The 19,802-nt window shown below is 38.6% G+C and overlaps 1 protein-coding gene across 3 annotated transcripts in view; it reads right to left on the reverse strand.

The window, feature by feature from the left end:
• Nucleotides 1-341: 341 nt before the first annotated feature.
• LOC117342448 (glycogenin-1-like) overlaps nucleotides 342-19,802 on the reverse strand; it is a 48,760-nt gene continuing 29,299 nt past the window's right edge. For 2 of the 3 annotated variants that reach the window (XM_033904609.1, XM_033904608.1), the window contains 2 exons: nucleotides 10,280-10,306; nucleotides 342-2,533 (listed from right to left, as the gene is read on the reverse strand). In XM_033904609.1, the coding sequence (XP_033760500.1) occupies nucleotides 2,489-2,533; nucleotides 10,280-10,306 (72 nt within the window). In that variant the 3' untranslated portion in view covers nucleotides 342-2,488. Of the gene's footprint in view, nucleotides 2,534-8,586; nucleotides 8,998-10,279; nucleotides 10,307-19,802 lie in introns of all 3 variants that reach the window. The other variant, XM_033904607.1, reaches the window with a different exon arrangement.

Below are 19,802 nucleotides of genomic sequence, written 5' to 3' on the forward strand. Positions count from 1 at the left end.
TTACCTAACAGATATTACACCCAATAGACATCACAGGATCAGACAGGGCAAGAAATAATTTCATCATTATATCAAAGTATTCATGATTTCTTAAACCAGAAACGTCCTTAAAGGGACAGATCTTCTTCTCTGGGCATTTGATTTAAAAATAAGTGTTGGAAGGATGTAATATCCTTTGTATTAACTTCTTGTCCTAATTCTGTTTTGTGTACCAGGTAATTCACCAGGACATCACAAGACACAAAATCATATTACCGTATTTATTCTAATAAACGCCACCACCCTAATAAACGCCCCCCCCCCCCCCCCCCCCCCCCCCCCCCCCCCCCCTTTTTTGGGAAAGAAAATTCCTCAATTCGAGAAAAAGAACTTACTGTGGCACAGTTATATATCCATCCACGTGTGTCCAGAGGTAATTATTTAAAGGATATCCAACATAAAACTAACACAAACGACAAAAGTTTCAGTAACTATATACATAGTTTTACAATGTTTTGGATACATATACACATGTTTCATGGTGTGAAATGGGTACATACAACAGATCTCACAACTTACCGACTCTGAAATTTTCATCTCCATTAAACGCCCCCCCCCTGAAAAATTTCACGCCCCCAGGGCGTTTATTAGAATAAATACGGTACTCTAACACATGTTGACCTTCCCAATATGAGGACTCTGGTCTGCTGAAGGTACCTGATGACTGAATATTCTACCAGATGGCATAAAAACAAACATACCGAGTATTATCTGCCATATTTCAAATGTAAGCATCTTTTAACAATCAGCTCTGTGAATTCAAGAGTACCACACTGTCAACCTCAGGAGTCAATATATGCTTAAGCTTGGAATAACAATTAACAATCTATCATCTCCAGTATTCAAACAAAGTAGGACTACTTTCAAAATATATATTTACAATAAGATATTATAATGTTCTAACAATAACATAACATTAATTTGTTTTCCAACAAATTACTCATTAATGGAAGCATTGGGGTTACTTATTATCATTTCATTCCATAAAGACAACTAAGCCATTTTTATGTGTATTAATATATCCAGATGGAAATATGTTCTGTTTAGAATTTCTGCAGCATATATTTTCAGGCTATTAATTACATTGTCCTTAGCTAATCAACGGTGTCACCAACTTACTGTCATCAAATATGTGGTTGTAGCAAAATCAAGAGATCTTCAAAATCAAAGGTGAAAGTGTGTTTTAAAGGTCGCCGAGTTTAACAGCTATTCAATTGGTAGGTATTTGGATTTATTCTATATTTTTTTTTTTATATTTCTATATTTTCTATAAATGTATATGCATTCATTTCCGAAATTGATTACATTTTCAAAACTTTTATTTCTGATATCTGGTGATGTCAGAAGTTTCCCTATTTGAATGATATTCTGTCTATATCTTAAACATTATCTTACCGACAAAAAATTTATTACATCAAATTTTTATTTCTGACACGAGCTACAAGAAGATTCCTGATTTGAGCAGGACATGATCTGACCAATATCAGGTTGACCTGATGATGTCCGGTGAGTTGGCGACACTGCTAGGCTGAACGACTTTCTTCTGGTGAATTTTCAATAGCTATAAAGTCCATGCTGCTAAATCATAAGTATATGCATGCTTTTTTGGTTTATTTCCATCAAAGGAAAATCGTTCCTATTCATCATAATTCAATTTCGAAAAGCATATAGCTATCGAATCAACCCATTGGGATTTTTTTCTTTTTCTTTTCTGTCCATCACTGAAAATTTTTGTATTATATTTATTTATCTATTGCATACCCCTATAGTTCAATAGAAAACTGAAGTAACATTTCAAACTGTTTGGTGACATGATCAGAAGGTGGCTTACTTTTCCAACATAAAATCTGGTAGAAGGAAAGTGAGACATATGGTACACTTTTGTATGACACCACCCTTATGGTGCTAAATTCTTAATCAGTAGAATCTTTATAGGACATATGGTGATAATACACAACTCACATCAAAATGGTGTTGAGAATATCAGCTTGTGTTTGTATATCAAGTTTTGTCAAATTTCACATCTAGCTGTTGGAATTTCAGACCAAGCAGTGTTCAATACTACAGCTAGCGAAAATAGTGTTCTGAGCCTCACTAGTGCTAGTTGTTACTCTCATACGTCAATGCTTTGCTCCTCCAGATGACAGTGTATGCCAACAACCATACTGTTTAAAACCATCCAGATGACAGTGATATATTCTACTAATAGCCGTACAAGTTGATCCTCTGATCCATCTATTCTTTGTCAGAGGATTTAGATTTTGTTGAGAAAGGACTCGTAGTAGAAGCTGTTTCCTCGGAAACTGGACCTTGTAGGGTCTCGTCCAATTTTTTCTGAATGTTTTCAAAGGCATCAGCACCCATATAGTCCATCTGACCTTTCTCCCAATTGAGTTTGCGTTCTTGGTCACTAATGTCTTGCTCAGAATATCCTCCATCTCCTCCCTGGTCAGGACTGTATTGCCATGCTGGCTAAATTAGCCACTAAGCCTCCCTGAAAGTTTACAGAACAATAAGTTAGTTCGTTTACATAGAACACCATGTTAACGTAAGCGTCATATATATGTGTAAGTATTAAGTACAAATTTCATTCTACATACAATTAAAACTCAAACTTTAGCATTCAATATAAGGTTGTGGTACAAAATTAATATCTTTATATTAATACAAAGAAACAACAAATTACAAAGAACATGCAGTTATCATTTCTCAGATATGACATATAGATAACAGATATCAAAGTATCAGGTAAATCTGAGCCTTCTTTAACATACAACGATACAACAAGGCTACTGTATTGATTAGTCGATGTGTTTAATTATAGTGCATTGCTCAAGTGTGACGAAAGATTACACAAGTTCATACCAACCTTGACTTATGTACAAAACTAGACGTGCCAGATCAACACGAGTGTCCCCGTCGGTTAATTACACACCAAAGGGTATTACAGGTTTTAATGTTATTGATATTAGTTTGTCGTGTGTATGACTTTTTAGAACATAAAAACACAAAAGTAGCACTGAAACAATGTTAACAAGAAATTCTACACCTTTGATATGACTCTTGTCAGAATTTTTTTTTAAAAAATTCCCACTGGACGCAGGCTTTCCAATTTTGGTCTTAATGACTCCTGTAATTCAAAGCTTAACCAACCTCTTGATGCTTCATATACATTAAATGCCATTACAAAACGCTTACTAGGTAAGAGACACAAAAGCTAATTTTGACCTTGACATTTGACTTGATGACCTTGACCTTTGACCAATTTACTCCTCGCTTGATTCATACCATTTTCTTTTCTACAACATTCTGGTAAAATTGGTTTTAATTACAAACATAAACAGACCTTTCTATCCACTCTTAACTGTTATATCATGTCTCAGTCCTACATTGGACAAACCATTTACCAAATCATGGTTACGAAATAACTCACGGCAGCTTTACAACAGGGAACTGAGTATTACCTCACTATTACTTATATATATATAATTATAAACAGGAACTCCCGAATACCTCATACTTCAGTTATGAAGAATTAAACACAATTAGGGGTGTGATGTTTGAAAGGAATTTCTAAGATCTATGTAATATAATGATAATAAACTGACGATTAAAAATCATTCTCGATTCGTAGAATTTATTGATTACGAGTTTGAAGCATCAAGTTTTACCCTAAAACAAATTACCTTTAAATGGATGGAAAAAAGCTGTTCCAATGTACTTAACATGTTTAATTAAGACTCATCAATATATGTTGTATACAAATCCAGGATTAAGCCATCATCATGTTGAAACTTTAATTAGTTAAATCTAAAACTTACTGCAACAATTATTTTCGCCAACTTGTTAAGAGGTGTGAATTCAGGGTTTTCCTGTGTACCATGTACAGAGCTGGTGCCATGTAACACACAAGGTGTATAACTATGGAGAATATACCTCCGTGTGGTGCTAAGTGTCAAGGCCATTACAATTAATACATCCCCCACCCCCACCTCAAAGGTGTATTATATATATATATCTCTGAACTACTGTATCTGCCACCTTAGAAGCTAATGTAGGGATAACAGAGACATAACGTAATCATTGGGCAATGAGCCCATGTCTGATAATAAACTGATTTATATCTGGTAGTTCAGTGAACACCATTTCCCTGTCCTGTAATAAGCCCACTCCACATTTTGAGTTAAAGTTCCGTGTGCTTGGCTGACTGGGCCCCTTACACAACGATAATAAAAACAGAACATGGCAGTAAGAGGGATCTATTTGAAATCCTATATTAGTTGTGTAACACAGTGATGATGATGTGTCCTACATACAGTATGTACCATAGGACAGTTTTGTTTGGGTTAATTATATATCACAACAAAAAAGATCTGCAAATTAAACCAATGATATCTAAAGATACACAAAACAACTCAGCTCTCAAACAAAATACATTCAGATTGCTTTAACTGTGACTACTTATTCAAGACCTACAATGTGTCACAAGACATACAATGTGTAACATGACATCAAAGAAAAAAAAAATGAAAATGTGCACATCAAATCACACCAGGATGTCATGTCGTGTTTACCACCTCGTAACCACACCAGGATGTCGTGTCCGGTCTACAACCTCGTAACCACACCGGGCTATCATGTCTGGTTTACCACCTCGTAACCACACCAGGATGTCATGTCTGGTTTACCACCTCATAACCACACCAGGATGTCGTGTCGTGTTTACCACCTCGTAACCACACCAGGATGTCATGTCTGGTTTACCACCTCGTAACCACACCAGGATGTCATGTCTGGTTTACCACCTCGTAACCACACCAGGATGTCATGTCATGTTTCCCACCTCGTAACCACACCAGGATGTCATGTCATGTTTACCTCATAACCACACCAGGATGTCGTGTCGTGTTTACCACCTCGTAACCACACCAGGATGTCATGTCTGGTTTACCTCGTAACCACACCGGGATGTCATGTCTGGTTTACCTCGTAGCCACACCAGGATGTCATGTCTGGTTTACCACCTCGTAACCACACCAGGATGTCATGTCTGGTTTACCACCTCGTAACCACACCAGGATGTCATGTCTGGTTTACCACCTCATAACCACACCAGGATGTCGTGTCGTGTTTACCACCTCGTAACCACACCAGGATGTCATGTCTGGTTTACCACCTCGTAACCACACCAGGATGTCATGTCTGGTTTACCACCTCGTAACCACACCAGGATGTCATGTCATGTTTCCCACCTCGTAACCACACCAGGATGTCATGTCATGTTTACCTCATAACCACACCAGGATGTCGTGTCGTGTTTACCACCTCGTAACCACACCAGGATGTCATGTCTGGTTTACCTCGTAACCACACCGGGATGTCATGTCTGGTTTACCTCGTAACCACACCAGGATGTCATGTCTGGTTTACCACCTCGTAACCACACCGGGATGTTATGTCTGGTTTACCACCTCGTAACCAAACCGGGATGTCATGTCTGGTTTACCACCTCGTAGCCACACTAGATGTCATGTCTTGTTTACCACCTCGTAACCACACCAGGATGTCATGTCGTGTTTACCACCTCATAACCACACCAGGATGTCATGTCTGGTTTACCACCTCGTAACCACACCGGGATGTCATGTCTGGTTTACCACCTCGTAACCACACCGGGATGTCATGTCTGGTTTACCACCTCGTAACCACACCAGGATGTCATGTCGTGTTTACCACCTCATAACCACACCAGGATGTCATGTCTGGTTTACCACCTCGTAACCACACCAGGATGTCATGTCTGGTTTACCACCTCGTAACCACACCAGGATGTCATGTCTTGTTTACCACCTCGTAACCACACAAGGATGTCATGTCGTGTTTACCACCTCGTAACCACACCAGGATGTCATGTCTGGTTTACCACCTCGTAACCACACCAGGATGTCGTGTCGTGTTTACCACCTCGTAACCACACCAGGATGTCGTGTCGTGTTTACCACCTCGTAACCACACCAGGATGTCGTGTCGTGTTTACCACCTCGTAACCACACCAGGATGTCATGTCGTGTTTACCACCTCGTAACCACACCGGGATGTCATGTCTGGTTCACCACCTCGTAACCACACCGGGATGTCATGTCATGTTTACCACCTCGTAACCATGCCAGGATATCATGTCTGGTTTACCACCTCGTAACCACACCAGGATGTCGTGTCGTGTTTACCACCTCGTAACCACACCAGGATGTCGTGTTTACCACCTCATAACCACACCAGGATGTCATGTCTGGTTTACCACCTCGTAACCACACCGGGATGTCATGTCTTGTTTACCACCTCGTAACCACACTAGATGTCATGTCGTGTTTACCACCTCGTAACCACACCGGGATGTCATGTCTGGTTTACCACCTCGTAACCACACCAGGATGTCATGTCTGGTTTACCACCTCGTAACCACACCAGGATGTCATGTCTGGTTTACCACCTCGTAACCACACCAGGATGTCATGTTGTGTTTACCACCTCGTAACCACACCGGGATGTCATGTCATGTTTACCACCTCGTAACCATGCCAGGATGTCATGTCTGGTTTACCACCTCATAACCACACCAGGATGTCATGTCTGGTTTACCACCTCGTAACCACACCGGGATGTCATGTCGTGTTTACCACCTCGTAACCACACCAGGATGTCATGTGTGGTTTACCACCTTGTAACCACCTCGTAACCACACCGGGATGTCATGTCATGTTTCCCACCTCGTAACCACACCAGGATGTCATGTCTGGTTTACCACCTCGTAACCACACCGGGATGTCATGTCGTGTTTACCTCGTAACCACACCAGGATGTCATGTCTGGTTTACCACCTCGTAACCACACCGGGATGTCATGTCGTGTTTACCTCGTAACCACACCAGGATGTCATGTCTGGTTTACCACCTCGTAACCACACCAGGATGTCATGTCTGGTTTACCACCTCATAACCACACCAGGATGTCATGTTGTGTTTACCACCTCATAACCACACCAGGATGTCGTGTCCGGTCTACCACCTCGTAACTTCACCAGGATGTCATGTCTGGTTTACAACTTTGTAACCACCTGGTAACCACACCAGGATGTCATGTCATGTTTCCCACCTGGTAACCACACCAGGATGTCATGTCATGTTTCCCACCTCGTAACCACACCAGGATGTCATGTCTGGTTTACCACCTTGTAACCACCTCGTAACCACACCGGGATGTCATGTCATGTTTCCCACCTCGTAACCACACCAGGATGTCATGTCATGTTTCCCACCTCGTAACCACACCGGGATGTCATGTCATGTTTCCCACCTCGTAACCACACCGGGATGTCATGTCATGTTTCCCACCTCGTAAACCACACCGGGATGTCATGTCTGGTTTACCACCTCGTAACCACACCAGGATGTCATGTCTGGTTTACCACCTCGTAACCACACCGGGATGTCATGTCGTGTTTACCACCTCGTAACCACACCGGGATGTCATGTCTGGTTTACCACCTGGTAACCACACCGGGATGTCATGTCGTGTTTACCACCTCGTAACCACACCGGGATGTCATGTCTGGTTTACCACCTAGTAACCACACCAGGATGTCATGTCTGGTTTACCACCTCGTAACTACACCAGGATGTCATGTCATGTTTACCACCTCGTAACCACACCAGGATGTCATGTCGTGTTTACCACCTCGTAACCACACCAGGATGTCATGTCGTGTTTACCACCTCGTAACCACACCAGGATGTCATGTCTGGTTTACCACTTCGTAACCACACCAGGATGTCATGTCTGGTTTACCACCTTGTAACCACACCAGGATGTCATGTCTGGTTTACAACTTTGTAACCACCTCGTAACCACACCAGGATGTCATGTCATGTTTCCCACCTCGTAACCACACCAGGATGTCATGTCATGTTTCCCAACTCATAACCACACCAGGATGTCATGTCTGGTTTACCACCTTGTAACCACCTCGTAACCACACCGGGATGTCATGTCATGTTTCCCACCTCGTAACCACACCAGGATGTCATGTCATGTTTCCCACCTCGTAACCACACCGGGATGTTTGTCATGTTTCCCACCTCGTAAACCACACCGGGATGTCATGTCTGGTTTACCACCTCGTAACCACACCAGGATGTCATGTCTGGTTTACCACCTCGTAACCACACCGGGATGTCATGTCGTGTTTACCACCTCGTAACCACACCGGGATGTCATGTCTGGTTTACCACCTCGTAACCACACAGGGATGTCATGTCGTGTTTACCACCTCGTAACCACACCGGGATGTCATGTCTGGTTTACCACCTCGTAACCACACCGGGATGTCATGTCGTGTTTACCACCTCGTAACCACACCAGGATGTCATGTCATGTTTACCACCTTGTAACCACCTCGTTACCACACCGGGATGTCATGTCATGTTTACGTCCTTGTAATCACAATTTTTAAAGACATTAGTTGTATGTGTCATACATTTGTATACTCACCGTTTCATCTTCTGTTTTAAGTGTTTCAGGAATATCGTCAGTTTGTTCAAGGGCAGGTAACTCTGTTTTAGTGTCACTAGTTGAACTACTCTTACTGTCTGTATTACTGTCTCCCCAGGCTTTCATCACCTGGGAGATATCATAGGAGCCCAGGGGCGGGGCATCAGGATTGATCACAGACATGGGGTTCTCAGCGAAATGAGCCTCGGGAAGGGAGTACTGACGGGGAACAACATCAATATCGACAACGTGGGGGTCAGCTGTATGGTCCATCTCCGGCGGAGTGTAGTGGACGTCTACATTGGGAGGGACAAAGGGATACACAGCTTGGACAGATGTGGGGCCTGGAGCCTGGGTGATTGAATAAGTTTGACCGTTCGCTGCCTGCCCCACAAACTGGATGGCTAAGTTCTGAAAACAAAGACGGAGGTCCAGTTGTGTGTGGCTCAGGTCAAACACCTGACATTGTTTCCAGCTACAGCTCTCAGTCTCACCAGTCTCGTGTCCAGAACAGGAAGACAAGGATTGAGTAAGCCAATGTGTCTGCCAATGGGGAATAAGGGGGGAAATCGGGCAGGTTCTAATTTGAATTTTTATCTTCAAAACTGCATTAAAATCATATTTTTCTGCTGCTGAACATTCTGTACCATTGTGTTAATAGGAGGAACTTGTCACTCTACCAATGTTCCTACAATTTACCTCAACATCCACTCCATATTAGTGATTTTATACGATAAATATACATATTACTGTAAGTCCTCTCCCAAAGTATTAAGCTGAGCGATAGTATGAATGGTTAGCCATATACACTATGTAGTAGGTTAAGACAGCTTAGTAAAGCTAATTCTAAATAGTAAATACATTTTAAGCAACAGCTACTTGATCACAGCATACTATAGTGATGTAGATTATCCATCCAGAATGTACCCACAGGTATATAGCTCTCTTTTGTTGACTAGAATATTTTTGAAATGAATTCAGGGGATTTTTGTTCAGACAGTACTGTGCTCACTTTTAAAACTATCCTGAGTCTGTTATGACACACTGAATGTTTGATGCTGCCTTAAATTTATCATACCATTTTTACTGAAATTATGGTGTTGCTGCTGCCCCCCTAGTGCCAATAGAAATAAAACTGGTGCTGCCCTCTCGTGTCAATGGTGCTGCCCTCTAGTGTCAATGGAAATAAGACTGGTGCTGCCCTCTAGTGTCAATGGTAATAAACTGGTGCTGCCCTCTAGTGTCAATGGAATTAAGTCTAGGGTGATGCCCTCTAGTGTCAATAGAAATAAGACTTAATTATGGTGCTGCCCTCTAGTGTCAAAGGAATTAACTCTATGGTGCTGCCATCTAAGTGTCAATGGAAATAGGACTGTGTGCTGGAAATTCATTGTAATGCATATGTATTCAATTAAACAAGAACATTGAAGTTTTTGCACATCTTTCAGCTAATGTAATGTTTTACACTGCAGCAACCAAATGAAAACTCATAATCATATTGTTTCTTAAACTAAACAAATTGCAAAGAATGTTTTTACACTAAGTTTGGGGCAAAAAATTATAAGCATTATCAAGAGGATTATGACAGGAAAAAAGACAAAAATCAAAAGCGTGATTTAAGCTAAGATACTGTGTATATATAAATGTAATGAATTATAGACAAAAATGACAACATCTATTTTCTACAGTTTACCTCTGTACTCTCGGCACCACCAAACATCTGAAATTAGGTATAATGTCCTCCAATTATAATTTGAAGCGAGGGGAGGAAAAGTGTATAAACTAATCACACCAGCGGTCTAATATTGGCAAGAGAAAGGAGAATATATATTCATAAAGCCTTCAAAATAAAGCATCAAATATAAAGCCTTCAAAATTAAAAGCATCAAATCATGAACTAAGCATTGGATTCCCAATAATGACCAGTTTGATTGATATTTGTTATATAATTGTCCTAACACTTTAAAGAAGGGCTGGAATTAAATTAATTAAACTGGTTACTAAATCTTGATCTAGTTTTTCTGAATTCACTCATAAATCATGGCCGTCGGGTAGAGTACCAACCACAATATTCATGAGTCATTTGCTACATATAGAGTGATGTAAAAAATAATTAAAATCACAAGAAATTGTGGTAATTCAAGATAGTCACGCTCCCTTAATCTGATGAACATATATCTATTCACAGATAAGGAAATGGCCATCTCAAATTTCAGTTCTAGAATTCCACAGAAGTGGGTGTGTCGCCTGTGCTCACTTAATTGAATGGTTGTCATTTTGAACATTTCACTCTTTCTATTGCTGGTTGTTTGTTTGATGAAGTTAAACATCCACACAACTTCCCAAGTAATGTGGATCATACAAGTATCCCCATCACATGATACAACTTGAACTGTAACCCCTCATTCATGAATAAGATATCAAGTATCAAGTTACATATTCATTTTTTATTGATGCCACAAGTGGTAGTGAAAGCACATGGATATAAATAGTCTTTCTATTTTGATTGGCTCACTATCATTATTTATACAGTAATTGGCTCACTATCATTATTTATAGAGAGTGATTGGCTCACTATCATTATTTATAGACAGTGATTGGCTCACTATCATTATTTATAGAGAGTGATTGGCTCACTATCATTATTTATAGAGAGTGATTGGCTCACTATCATTATTTATAGACAGTGATTGGCTCACTATCATTATTTATAGACAGTGATTGGCTCACTATCATTATTTATACAGTGATTGGCTCACTATCATTATTTATACACATTGATTGGCTCACTATCATTATATATAGACAGTGATTGGCTCACTATCATTATTTATACAGTGATTGGCTGACTATCATTATTTATAGACATTGATTGGCTCACTATCATTATTTACACACAGTGATTGGCTCACAGTATCATTATTTACACACAGTGATTGGCTCACTATCATTATTTATAGACAGTGATTGGCTCACTATCATTATTTATAGACAGTGATTGGCTCACTATCATTATTTATAGACATTGATTGGCTCACTATCATTATTTATACAGTGATTGGCTCACTATCATTATTTATAGACAGTGATTGGCTCACTATCATTATTTATAGACAGTGATTGGCCCACTATCATTATTTATAGACAGTGATTGGCTCACTATCATTATTTATAGACATTGATTGGCTCACTATCATTATTTATAGACAGTGATTGGCTCACTATCATTATTTATACACAGTGATTGGCTCACTATCATTATTTATAGACAGTGATTGGCTCACTATCATTATTTATACACATTGATTGGCTCACTATCATTATTTATAGACAGTGATTGGCTCACTATCATTATATATAGACAGTAATTGGCTCACTATCATTATTTATAGACAGTGATTGGCTCACTATCATTATTTATAGACAGTGATTGGCTCACTATCATTATTTATAGACAGTAATTGGCTCACTATCATTATTTATAGACAGTGATTGGCTCACTATCATTATTTATAGACAGTGATTGGCTCACTATCATTATTTATAGAGAGTGATTGGCTCACTATCATTATTTATACAGTGATTGGCTGACTATCATTATTTATAGACAGTGATTGGCTCACTATCATTATTTATAGACAGTGATTGGCTCACTATCATTATTTATAGACAGTGATTGGCTCACTATCATTATTTATAGAGAGTGATTGGCTCACTATCATTATTTATACAGTGATTGGCTCACTATCATTATTTATAGACAGTGATTGGCTCACTATCATTATTTATAGACAGTGATTGGCTCACTATCATTATTTATAGACAGTAATTGGCTCACTATCATTATTTATACACAGTGATTGGCTCACTATCATTATTTATAGACAGTGATTGGCTCACTATCATTACTTATATAGTGATTGGCTCACTATCATTATTGATAGACAGTAATTGGCTCACTATCATTATTTATAGATAGTTATTGGCTCACTATCATTATTGATAGACAGTAATTGGCTCACTATCATTATTTATAGACAGTGATTGGCTCACTATCATTATTTATAGACAGTGATTGGCTCACTATCATTATATATAGACAGTGATTGGCTCACTATCATTATTTATACAGTGATTGGCTCACTATCATTATTTATAGACAGTGATTGGCTCACTATCATTATTTATACACAGTGATTGGCTCACTATCATTATTTATACAGTTATTGGTTACATGCAGTCTGTGATGTCACCATTTGTAGAGATACCACTCTTATTAATTGCGAACAAAATGTGATTAATAAATCTGAGAGATATGAGTGTTTATACAAGATTATTGGACATTGTTCTGCTATTCCACACTTGGCGACCCTGTTGTTTGGTAATGGTCGGAAAATGATAAAATCAGAAAGACACGAGTCGGAGAGAAACCCACAGTACCACCTGACCAAAAAAATTACATCTCTCATAGAATAAATTCTCAGCATAACTACACGAGCTTCTACATACCCATCTACCTCTTTCCTGTTACTGCTTACTAACACATAATGCTAGCTTTTTTTGGAAGTCAATACTTGTTTTCATATTACAAGCACTGATAATGCACTGAGGTCACTTTATTTCTAACCAAATGTTCATTCTCTTAATCCGGTGCCATTTCCATACCATAGGATGTTAAAATAAAATCAACCAGGAAACTTCTGGAAATAGTAAAATCCCACCTGACTGAGAAAATATCTGATATTTACCAGCATGAAAGTGATTTTGATATACATGTAGTTCCTGTTGGCATCATTGTTACAGTTTAATTGAAAGATATTGTTGCAAATCTTTTTATATCAGGGCCTCAAAGCTCTTTAACATCAGATTAGAGAGCACTTTTGGTTTTTGATAACAGACTGACATCTGTACTGGTCATGTAATTGGAATTGGATACTCAAATGACAGATTTAGCCTAGATTAAAATAAACTTCAATTCACCTTGACCTTGACTTGACCTTAGTTAAATACATAAATTGCACTTAAATTGACCTTTACTAAGTAACTGTACCACTTTGACCCCAGATAAAAACAATATCAGATGCTGGGTACTTGTCACCTGACTGCCACGACTCCACCCTTTGCTCCTTTGTCTTTTTGACCTTTACCCTTTCCTTTTTGACCTTGAATTTTGATTCAGATGTACTGTTTGTGAAATTGTCCTTGACATCCCCTTTTATGTATATAAAGAATACCATACATTCAAATTAAACTTTCATGGTAAATGAAATATATTGGCCTGTTGAACAGTCTTGGGAATATTTTAAAGATTTTCCTCAAGTCTCTGCACTCCGCTAATATGCTTAGTGTCTGCCTCTTCTCGTTGCATTACTTTACTGTTGTTTTTGATTACATGTCTAACAATCACGTTTTTATGCTTACATCCACATTGATCTAACTTCATCAGCTACCTCATAAATTTCTGAATAAACCTACACATCACGAGACAGAAATGTGCGTGAATTCATTCAACAATACAAAGGCAGGTCCATGTACTAAATCTGACATATTGTATTGATTATAAGTCCCAATCCCAGTGGGGGAGGTTTTACACAACCAGACAGGTCACAGACAGGCTATGATGAGCCCGATCTGGGAGGTTTTACACGACCAGACAGGTCACAGACAGGCTATGATGAGTCCTGATCTGGGAGGTTTTACTCGACCAGACAGGTCACAGACAGGCTATGATGAGTCCCGATCTGGGAGGTTTTACACGACCAGACAGGTCACAGACAGGCTATGATGAGTCCTGATCTGGGAGGTTTTACTCGACCAGACAGGTCACAGACAGGCTATGATGAGCCCGATCTGGGAGGTTTTACACGACCAGACAGGTCACAGATAGGCTATGATGAGTCCTGATCTGGGAGGTTTTACTCGACCTTAGACAAGTCACAGACAGGCTATGATGAGTCCTGATCTGGGAGGTTTTACTCGACCTTAGACAGGTCACAGACAGGCTATGATGAGTCCTGATCTGGGAGGTTTTACTCGACCTTAGACAGGTCACAGACAGGCTATGATGAGTCCCGATCTGGGAGGTTTTACACGACCAGACAGGTCACAGACAGGCTATGATGAGTCCTGATCTGGGAGGTTTTACACCACCAGACAGGTCACAGACAGGCTATGATGAGTCCCGATCTGGGAGGTTTTACTCGACCAGACAGGTCACAGACAGGCTATGATGAGTCCCGATCTGGGAGGTTTTACTCGACTAGACAGGTCACAGATAGGCTATGATGAGTCCCAATCTGGGAGGTTTTACACCACCAGACAGGTCACAGACAGGCTATGATGAGTCCCGATCTGGGAGGTTTTACACGACCAGACAGGTCACAGATAGGCTATGATGAGTCCTGATCTGGGAGGTTTTACTCGACCTTAGACAAGTCACAGACAGGCTATGATGAGTCCTGATCTGGGAGGTTTTACTCGACCTTAGACAGGTCACAGACAGGCTATGATGAGTCCTGATCTGGGAGGTTTTACTCGACCTTAGACAGGTCACAGACAGGCTATGATGAGTCCCGATCTGGGAGGTTTTACACGACCAGACAGGTCACAGACAGGCTATGATGAGTCCCGATCTGGGAGGTTTTACACCACCAGACAGGTCACAGACAGGCTATGATGAGTCCCGATCTGGGAGGTTTTACTCGACCAGACAGGTCACAGACAGGCTATGATGAGTCCCGATCTGGGAGGTTTTACTCGACTAGACAGGTCACAGATAGGCTATGATGAGTCCCAATCTGGGAGGTTTTACACCACCAGACAGGTCACAGACAGGCTATGATGAGTCCCGATCTGGGAGGTTTTACACCACCAGACAGGTCACAGACAGGCTATGATGAGTCCCGATCTGGGAGGTTTTACACCACCAGACAGGTCACAGACAGGTTATGTCCCAGCTTACACATTATTTTTCCTAATAAAATTAAGCCACATGTTTATTATGGATTGTTTTATTTCAGATTATACAGATTTATAAGCATTTTAGACAACTTTGACTTTTCTCATACTGTATAGCGGGAAATTTTAGCGGTCATAAAATTTGGCGATTTGGTGATGAAAAGTGAAAGTTAAATTTTGGCGGGTTAAAATTTAGCGATTTTCCTTAAATCTAGGGTTTTAATTTGGCGTTGAGCATAAATATTACCTACCAGTAAATACTGTATATATAATTATGTTATGTCCATACATCCTATCCGGGTTGATTAAGAGTGTTGTGTATTATCAATCCTCTGTCTCGAAACCGGAAACTATTACCCAAAAATTTCAGACGAACACATACATGTAGATTTGTCAAATTAGTGTTTATATGAGTATGTGTACAAGCAACAGACAAAGAGAATTTAATCAACCGTATGATATCGACGTGGTCATCTATTGTATGATATGTTTACATACAGGTAAGTTTAACAATGAGTCTACAGGTAAAGTGTTAACACCAGTCCATTGGATGTTATGGGTAGATGGCTTTGTTTTCACAAAAATTAATTATGATGCGATATCTCATATATGTCATACTTGTATAGCTATATATGTATCGTGAGTAGTTGTTCATTAGCTATTTATACCTATTCGGCATTTTGGCCGACAGGTGCCAGGCAACAACCAACGTTACGCACTAGTCGTTGCTCTCGGGAGTTATCAAAGGCGGTCGGAACGGAAATATTGGCAAAATTGAAATTTTCGCGTCTTTGTAATTGGCGGTGTTAAAATTTGACGGGTTAAATTTTGGCGATCTATATACGGACCCGCCAAATCGTCAAATTAAAGCCCCGCTAAAATTTCCCGCTATACGGTATATAACAGTTGACATTACTGCATGTCGGGCATTCTAACAAGTTGCCCTCACTGTTACAATAGGTTTCTGTCATTAAGACAGTGCCATTTCTTCCACCTTATCCTTACAGGTTCTATAAAAACAAAGATCATTACTTTTAAATCCCATCCAAACAAAATTGTGTGGTTATTACATTAAAGCAGAAATCTCAATGAACACTTATGGCTGTTGCTCCAGTGAACACTTATGGTCCTCAAGCCAAACACACAACTCAGTGATAACTTATGTTTGTCAAACCAAAGAGACAACTCCAGTGAACATTTAAGGTTGTCAAACCAAAGAGACAACTCCAATGAACATTTAAGGTTGTCAAACCAAAGAGACAACTCCAATGAACATTTATGATTGTCATACCAAATGTACAACTCCAGTGAACATTTAAGGTTGTCAAACCAAAGAGACAACTCCAATGAACATTTATGATTGTTAAACCAAGTTGACAATTCAGTGAACATTTATTTTACTGTAGTTAACACTTATTGACATCTTTGACCATCAAAACTGTTGCAAGTGATAAATTTATTAAGGTAATCATGTTAGCAAAATGCCACTACTGTATTGTCATGCCAGAGGAGGCCACTACTGTATTGTCATGCCAGAAGATGCCACCACCACCATCACAGCCATTGGGAAAGTAGTAGGATATATGACACAAGAAAGAATGCAGGATATACAAAGGTAATCCACATGCAGTACATATTTAATATTGATATGCATCTAACTACTGCCAGCTAACTATAATAGCATAATTAAGCTTTGTGCCTAAATTCTTTCAGTTTTCCAGTTTTCTCAGTGTAAACTCTGTGGTTGCTCTAACTCTACTTTCCCAATTTTGCCTACTAATGCTGAGTCTTTTTAGATTTGTTTTGTTCTATCTCTCAGACAATGACTGTATTTCTGTATTGTGGTCACATTAGACTTATATTTCAATTTTAAAAGCTTTCTTTTTCTTCTAATTTTGAAATCAGAATTAATTTTTTTTTCTTTATATTATATATATATATATATATATCTAGAACATTATATCTTACCATACTATCAGTCTTAATTACCTATACCCTATAATAAAATCAAATTGTATACTTTTTGCTGTCATGAATCCGGGGAACAATAAGTTACATCACACTATGGTAGTGTAGATTTTATACTGTACACTAAAATTTTGCATTTCAAGTTAAAGCAACAGAAGTTAGGGAGATAACTAGGGACAGTTAAGGAAGGGAGATAACTGGGGGAATCTGTAGGGAAGGGAGATAACTGGAGGATAGGTAAGGAAGGGAGATAACTGGGATTAGTAAAATAAGGGAGGTAACTGGGGCAAAATAAGGAAGGGAGATAACTTGAAGTGAGTCTGGACGGTGAGTCTGAGAGCTGCTGCTATCAACATTAGTAATTAACTGCAACAAAGTACATTAAGCTAGAACATGGCATTAACACTGCTATAAATGTCATAGTCTACAGTTAAAAACTATATCATATAACATATATATATATATTACTAAACAAGTATCTGAATTTGTTCAATTGATTCTAATATTAATAACTAATTAAACATTTTTATTAAGCACACTAACATCGTTCAAATACTAAAATCTATTGGTGTTCATTATAAGAACTCCTAAAATTCCCAGCAAATATAACAATATTTGTGTTCATTCTTTGTAGCTTTTCATGTACAGTATTTTAATGATGAAGAAAAAGCTATTTGTTTCACTATTTTATATTTAAGCTTAATTAAAAAAATCAGCTTTAATATTTCCAGAAATTTTGATCTGTGACCATTTGCCATTTTAGGACATTTTGGTGCTTGATGAGTATCTTAATTATGCTGTAACAACATAATCAGTACTAGCTAAGTTTACGTTCCAATCAAATTAGTTTTTAATATTCTGAAAATAAACAAACTGGAGTGTCAAACCTTAAAGGACTCAATTTAAACTTATAATATGTCAAACAGCTAAACCCGTAATGGTACATGTAGGACATTGGAGAGATTTCTTAGAGACAGACTAACAATACAGAATGGCAATAGAGGGTATATTAAATATGATATTTCCTTAATCAGTTACCTGTGCTAGTAATTATAACTTACCTTAAACTTGAGCTTGAGACATATTTCTATTTTGTATTTATTTATGAAACTTTTTTTTTGAAGAATTTAATTATCTATGTAAAATGTGACATTCACAGTAACAATCAATGGAGAAAGGATGTTCCCAAGATCTTCAAATAATGCAACAATGTGTTTGAGATAGACCGTAACATTCTATTGTGGGGAAACATCATTTTGTAAACTTATCTCAAACACTTTTAAACAATAAGTTAAGAGATCAGAAATAGTAATTAACATCAATCTTAAAATTGAAAAAGGCAATTAGGTTAATATCTAACTTAAATGATAGAGAACTTATATAGGATATCACTAATAATTATTGTGCAACACTAACATGTTATTGACCTACAGCAAAATATATACATCAAGCATGTCAAGAATCCTAAATTTTATTAACAAGTGAGGACACCACACATTTGAAATTTAAGTTAATGAGCAGAAAGGAGAATTAGACAAAACGAAACAAGAAACCAAAAACCTGAAATATAAGAGACCCAATGGGCCTGTAATCGCTCATCTGTAAAGAAGATTTTGCTGGGAAACTGAATTCACATGACTTTTCCAAGATGACTGAAGTCAGTGATGATGACATTCAATTCTTTCAAATTGTGACATATCTAATAACATTAATCCCAAGCTTCTTGCTTATTCAGAAGAAATAATTTGAAAATTCTGACACATTTGAACTTTGACCTTGAAATTTGGTCAAGGTCAATCATATGAACATTAAGACTTTGGGACTCGTTATAATCATTGAGAAGTCATTTGAATGAGAAATTTGATGCAGAACAGATTGACGACAGGTATGTCCTGCACCACAGCATTATCAACTTTGTCCTAAGACCAGATGAGGAAAATAATAACAAAACAAAATCTTCAGAAAATCATGCAAATTGAAATTATAAGAAACAGGTAATGTTTAAAGATGAAAACAAATGTTGCATGCTAGGAAAGAGCAATGGCCCAATTGGTCTGACACCTGACAAGAATGGTAGCTACATATATAGTCCTGTATTCAACAATTTTATAGATTTTACAGTCAGAGATTCTGTACAGTATTATTACTACGTCAACCCTTGTACCAAGCTTCGAGTTTCTATTACATTCTGTTCAGGCTAATTTTAAACAGCTCCTATTAAATCTGAACAATAGCAGTAAGACAAACTCTTTCAAAAACAAATCGTGACATAGACAAATTGATGGACGGAC

Source organism: Pecten maximus, chromosome 14 (genome assembly GCF_902652985.1).
Source record: "Pecten maximus chromosome 14, xPecMax1.1, whole genome shotgun sequence".
NCBI classification, from domain to species: Eukaryota; Metazoa; Mollusca; class Bivalvia; order Pectinida; family Pectinidae; genus Pecten; species Pecten maximus.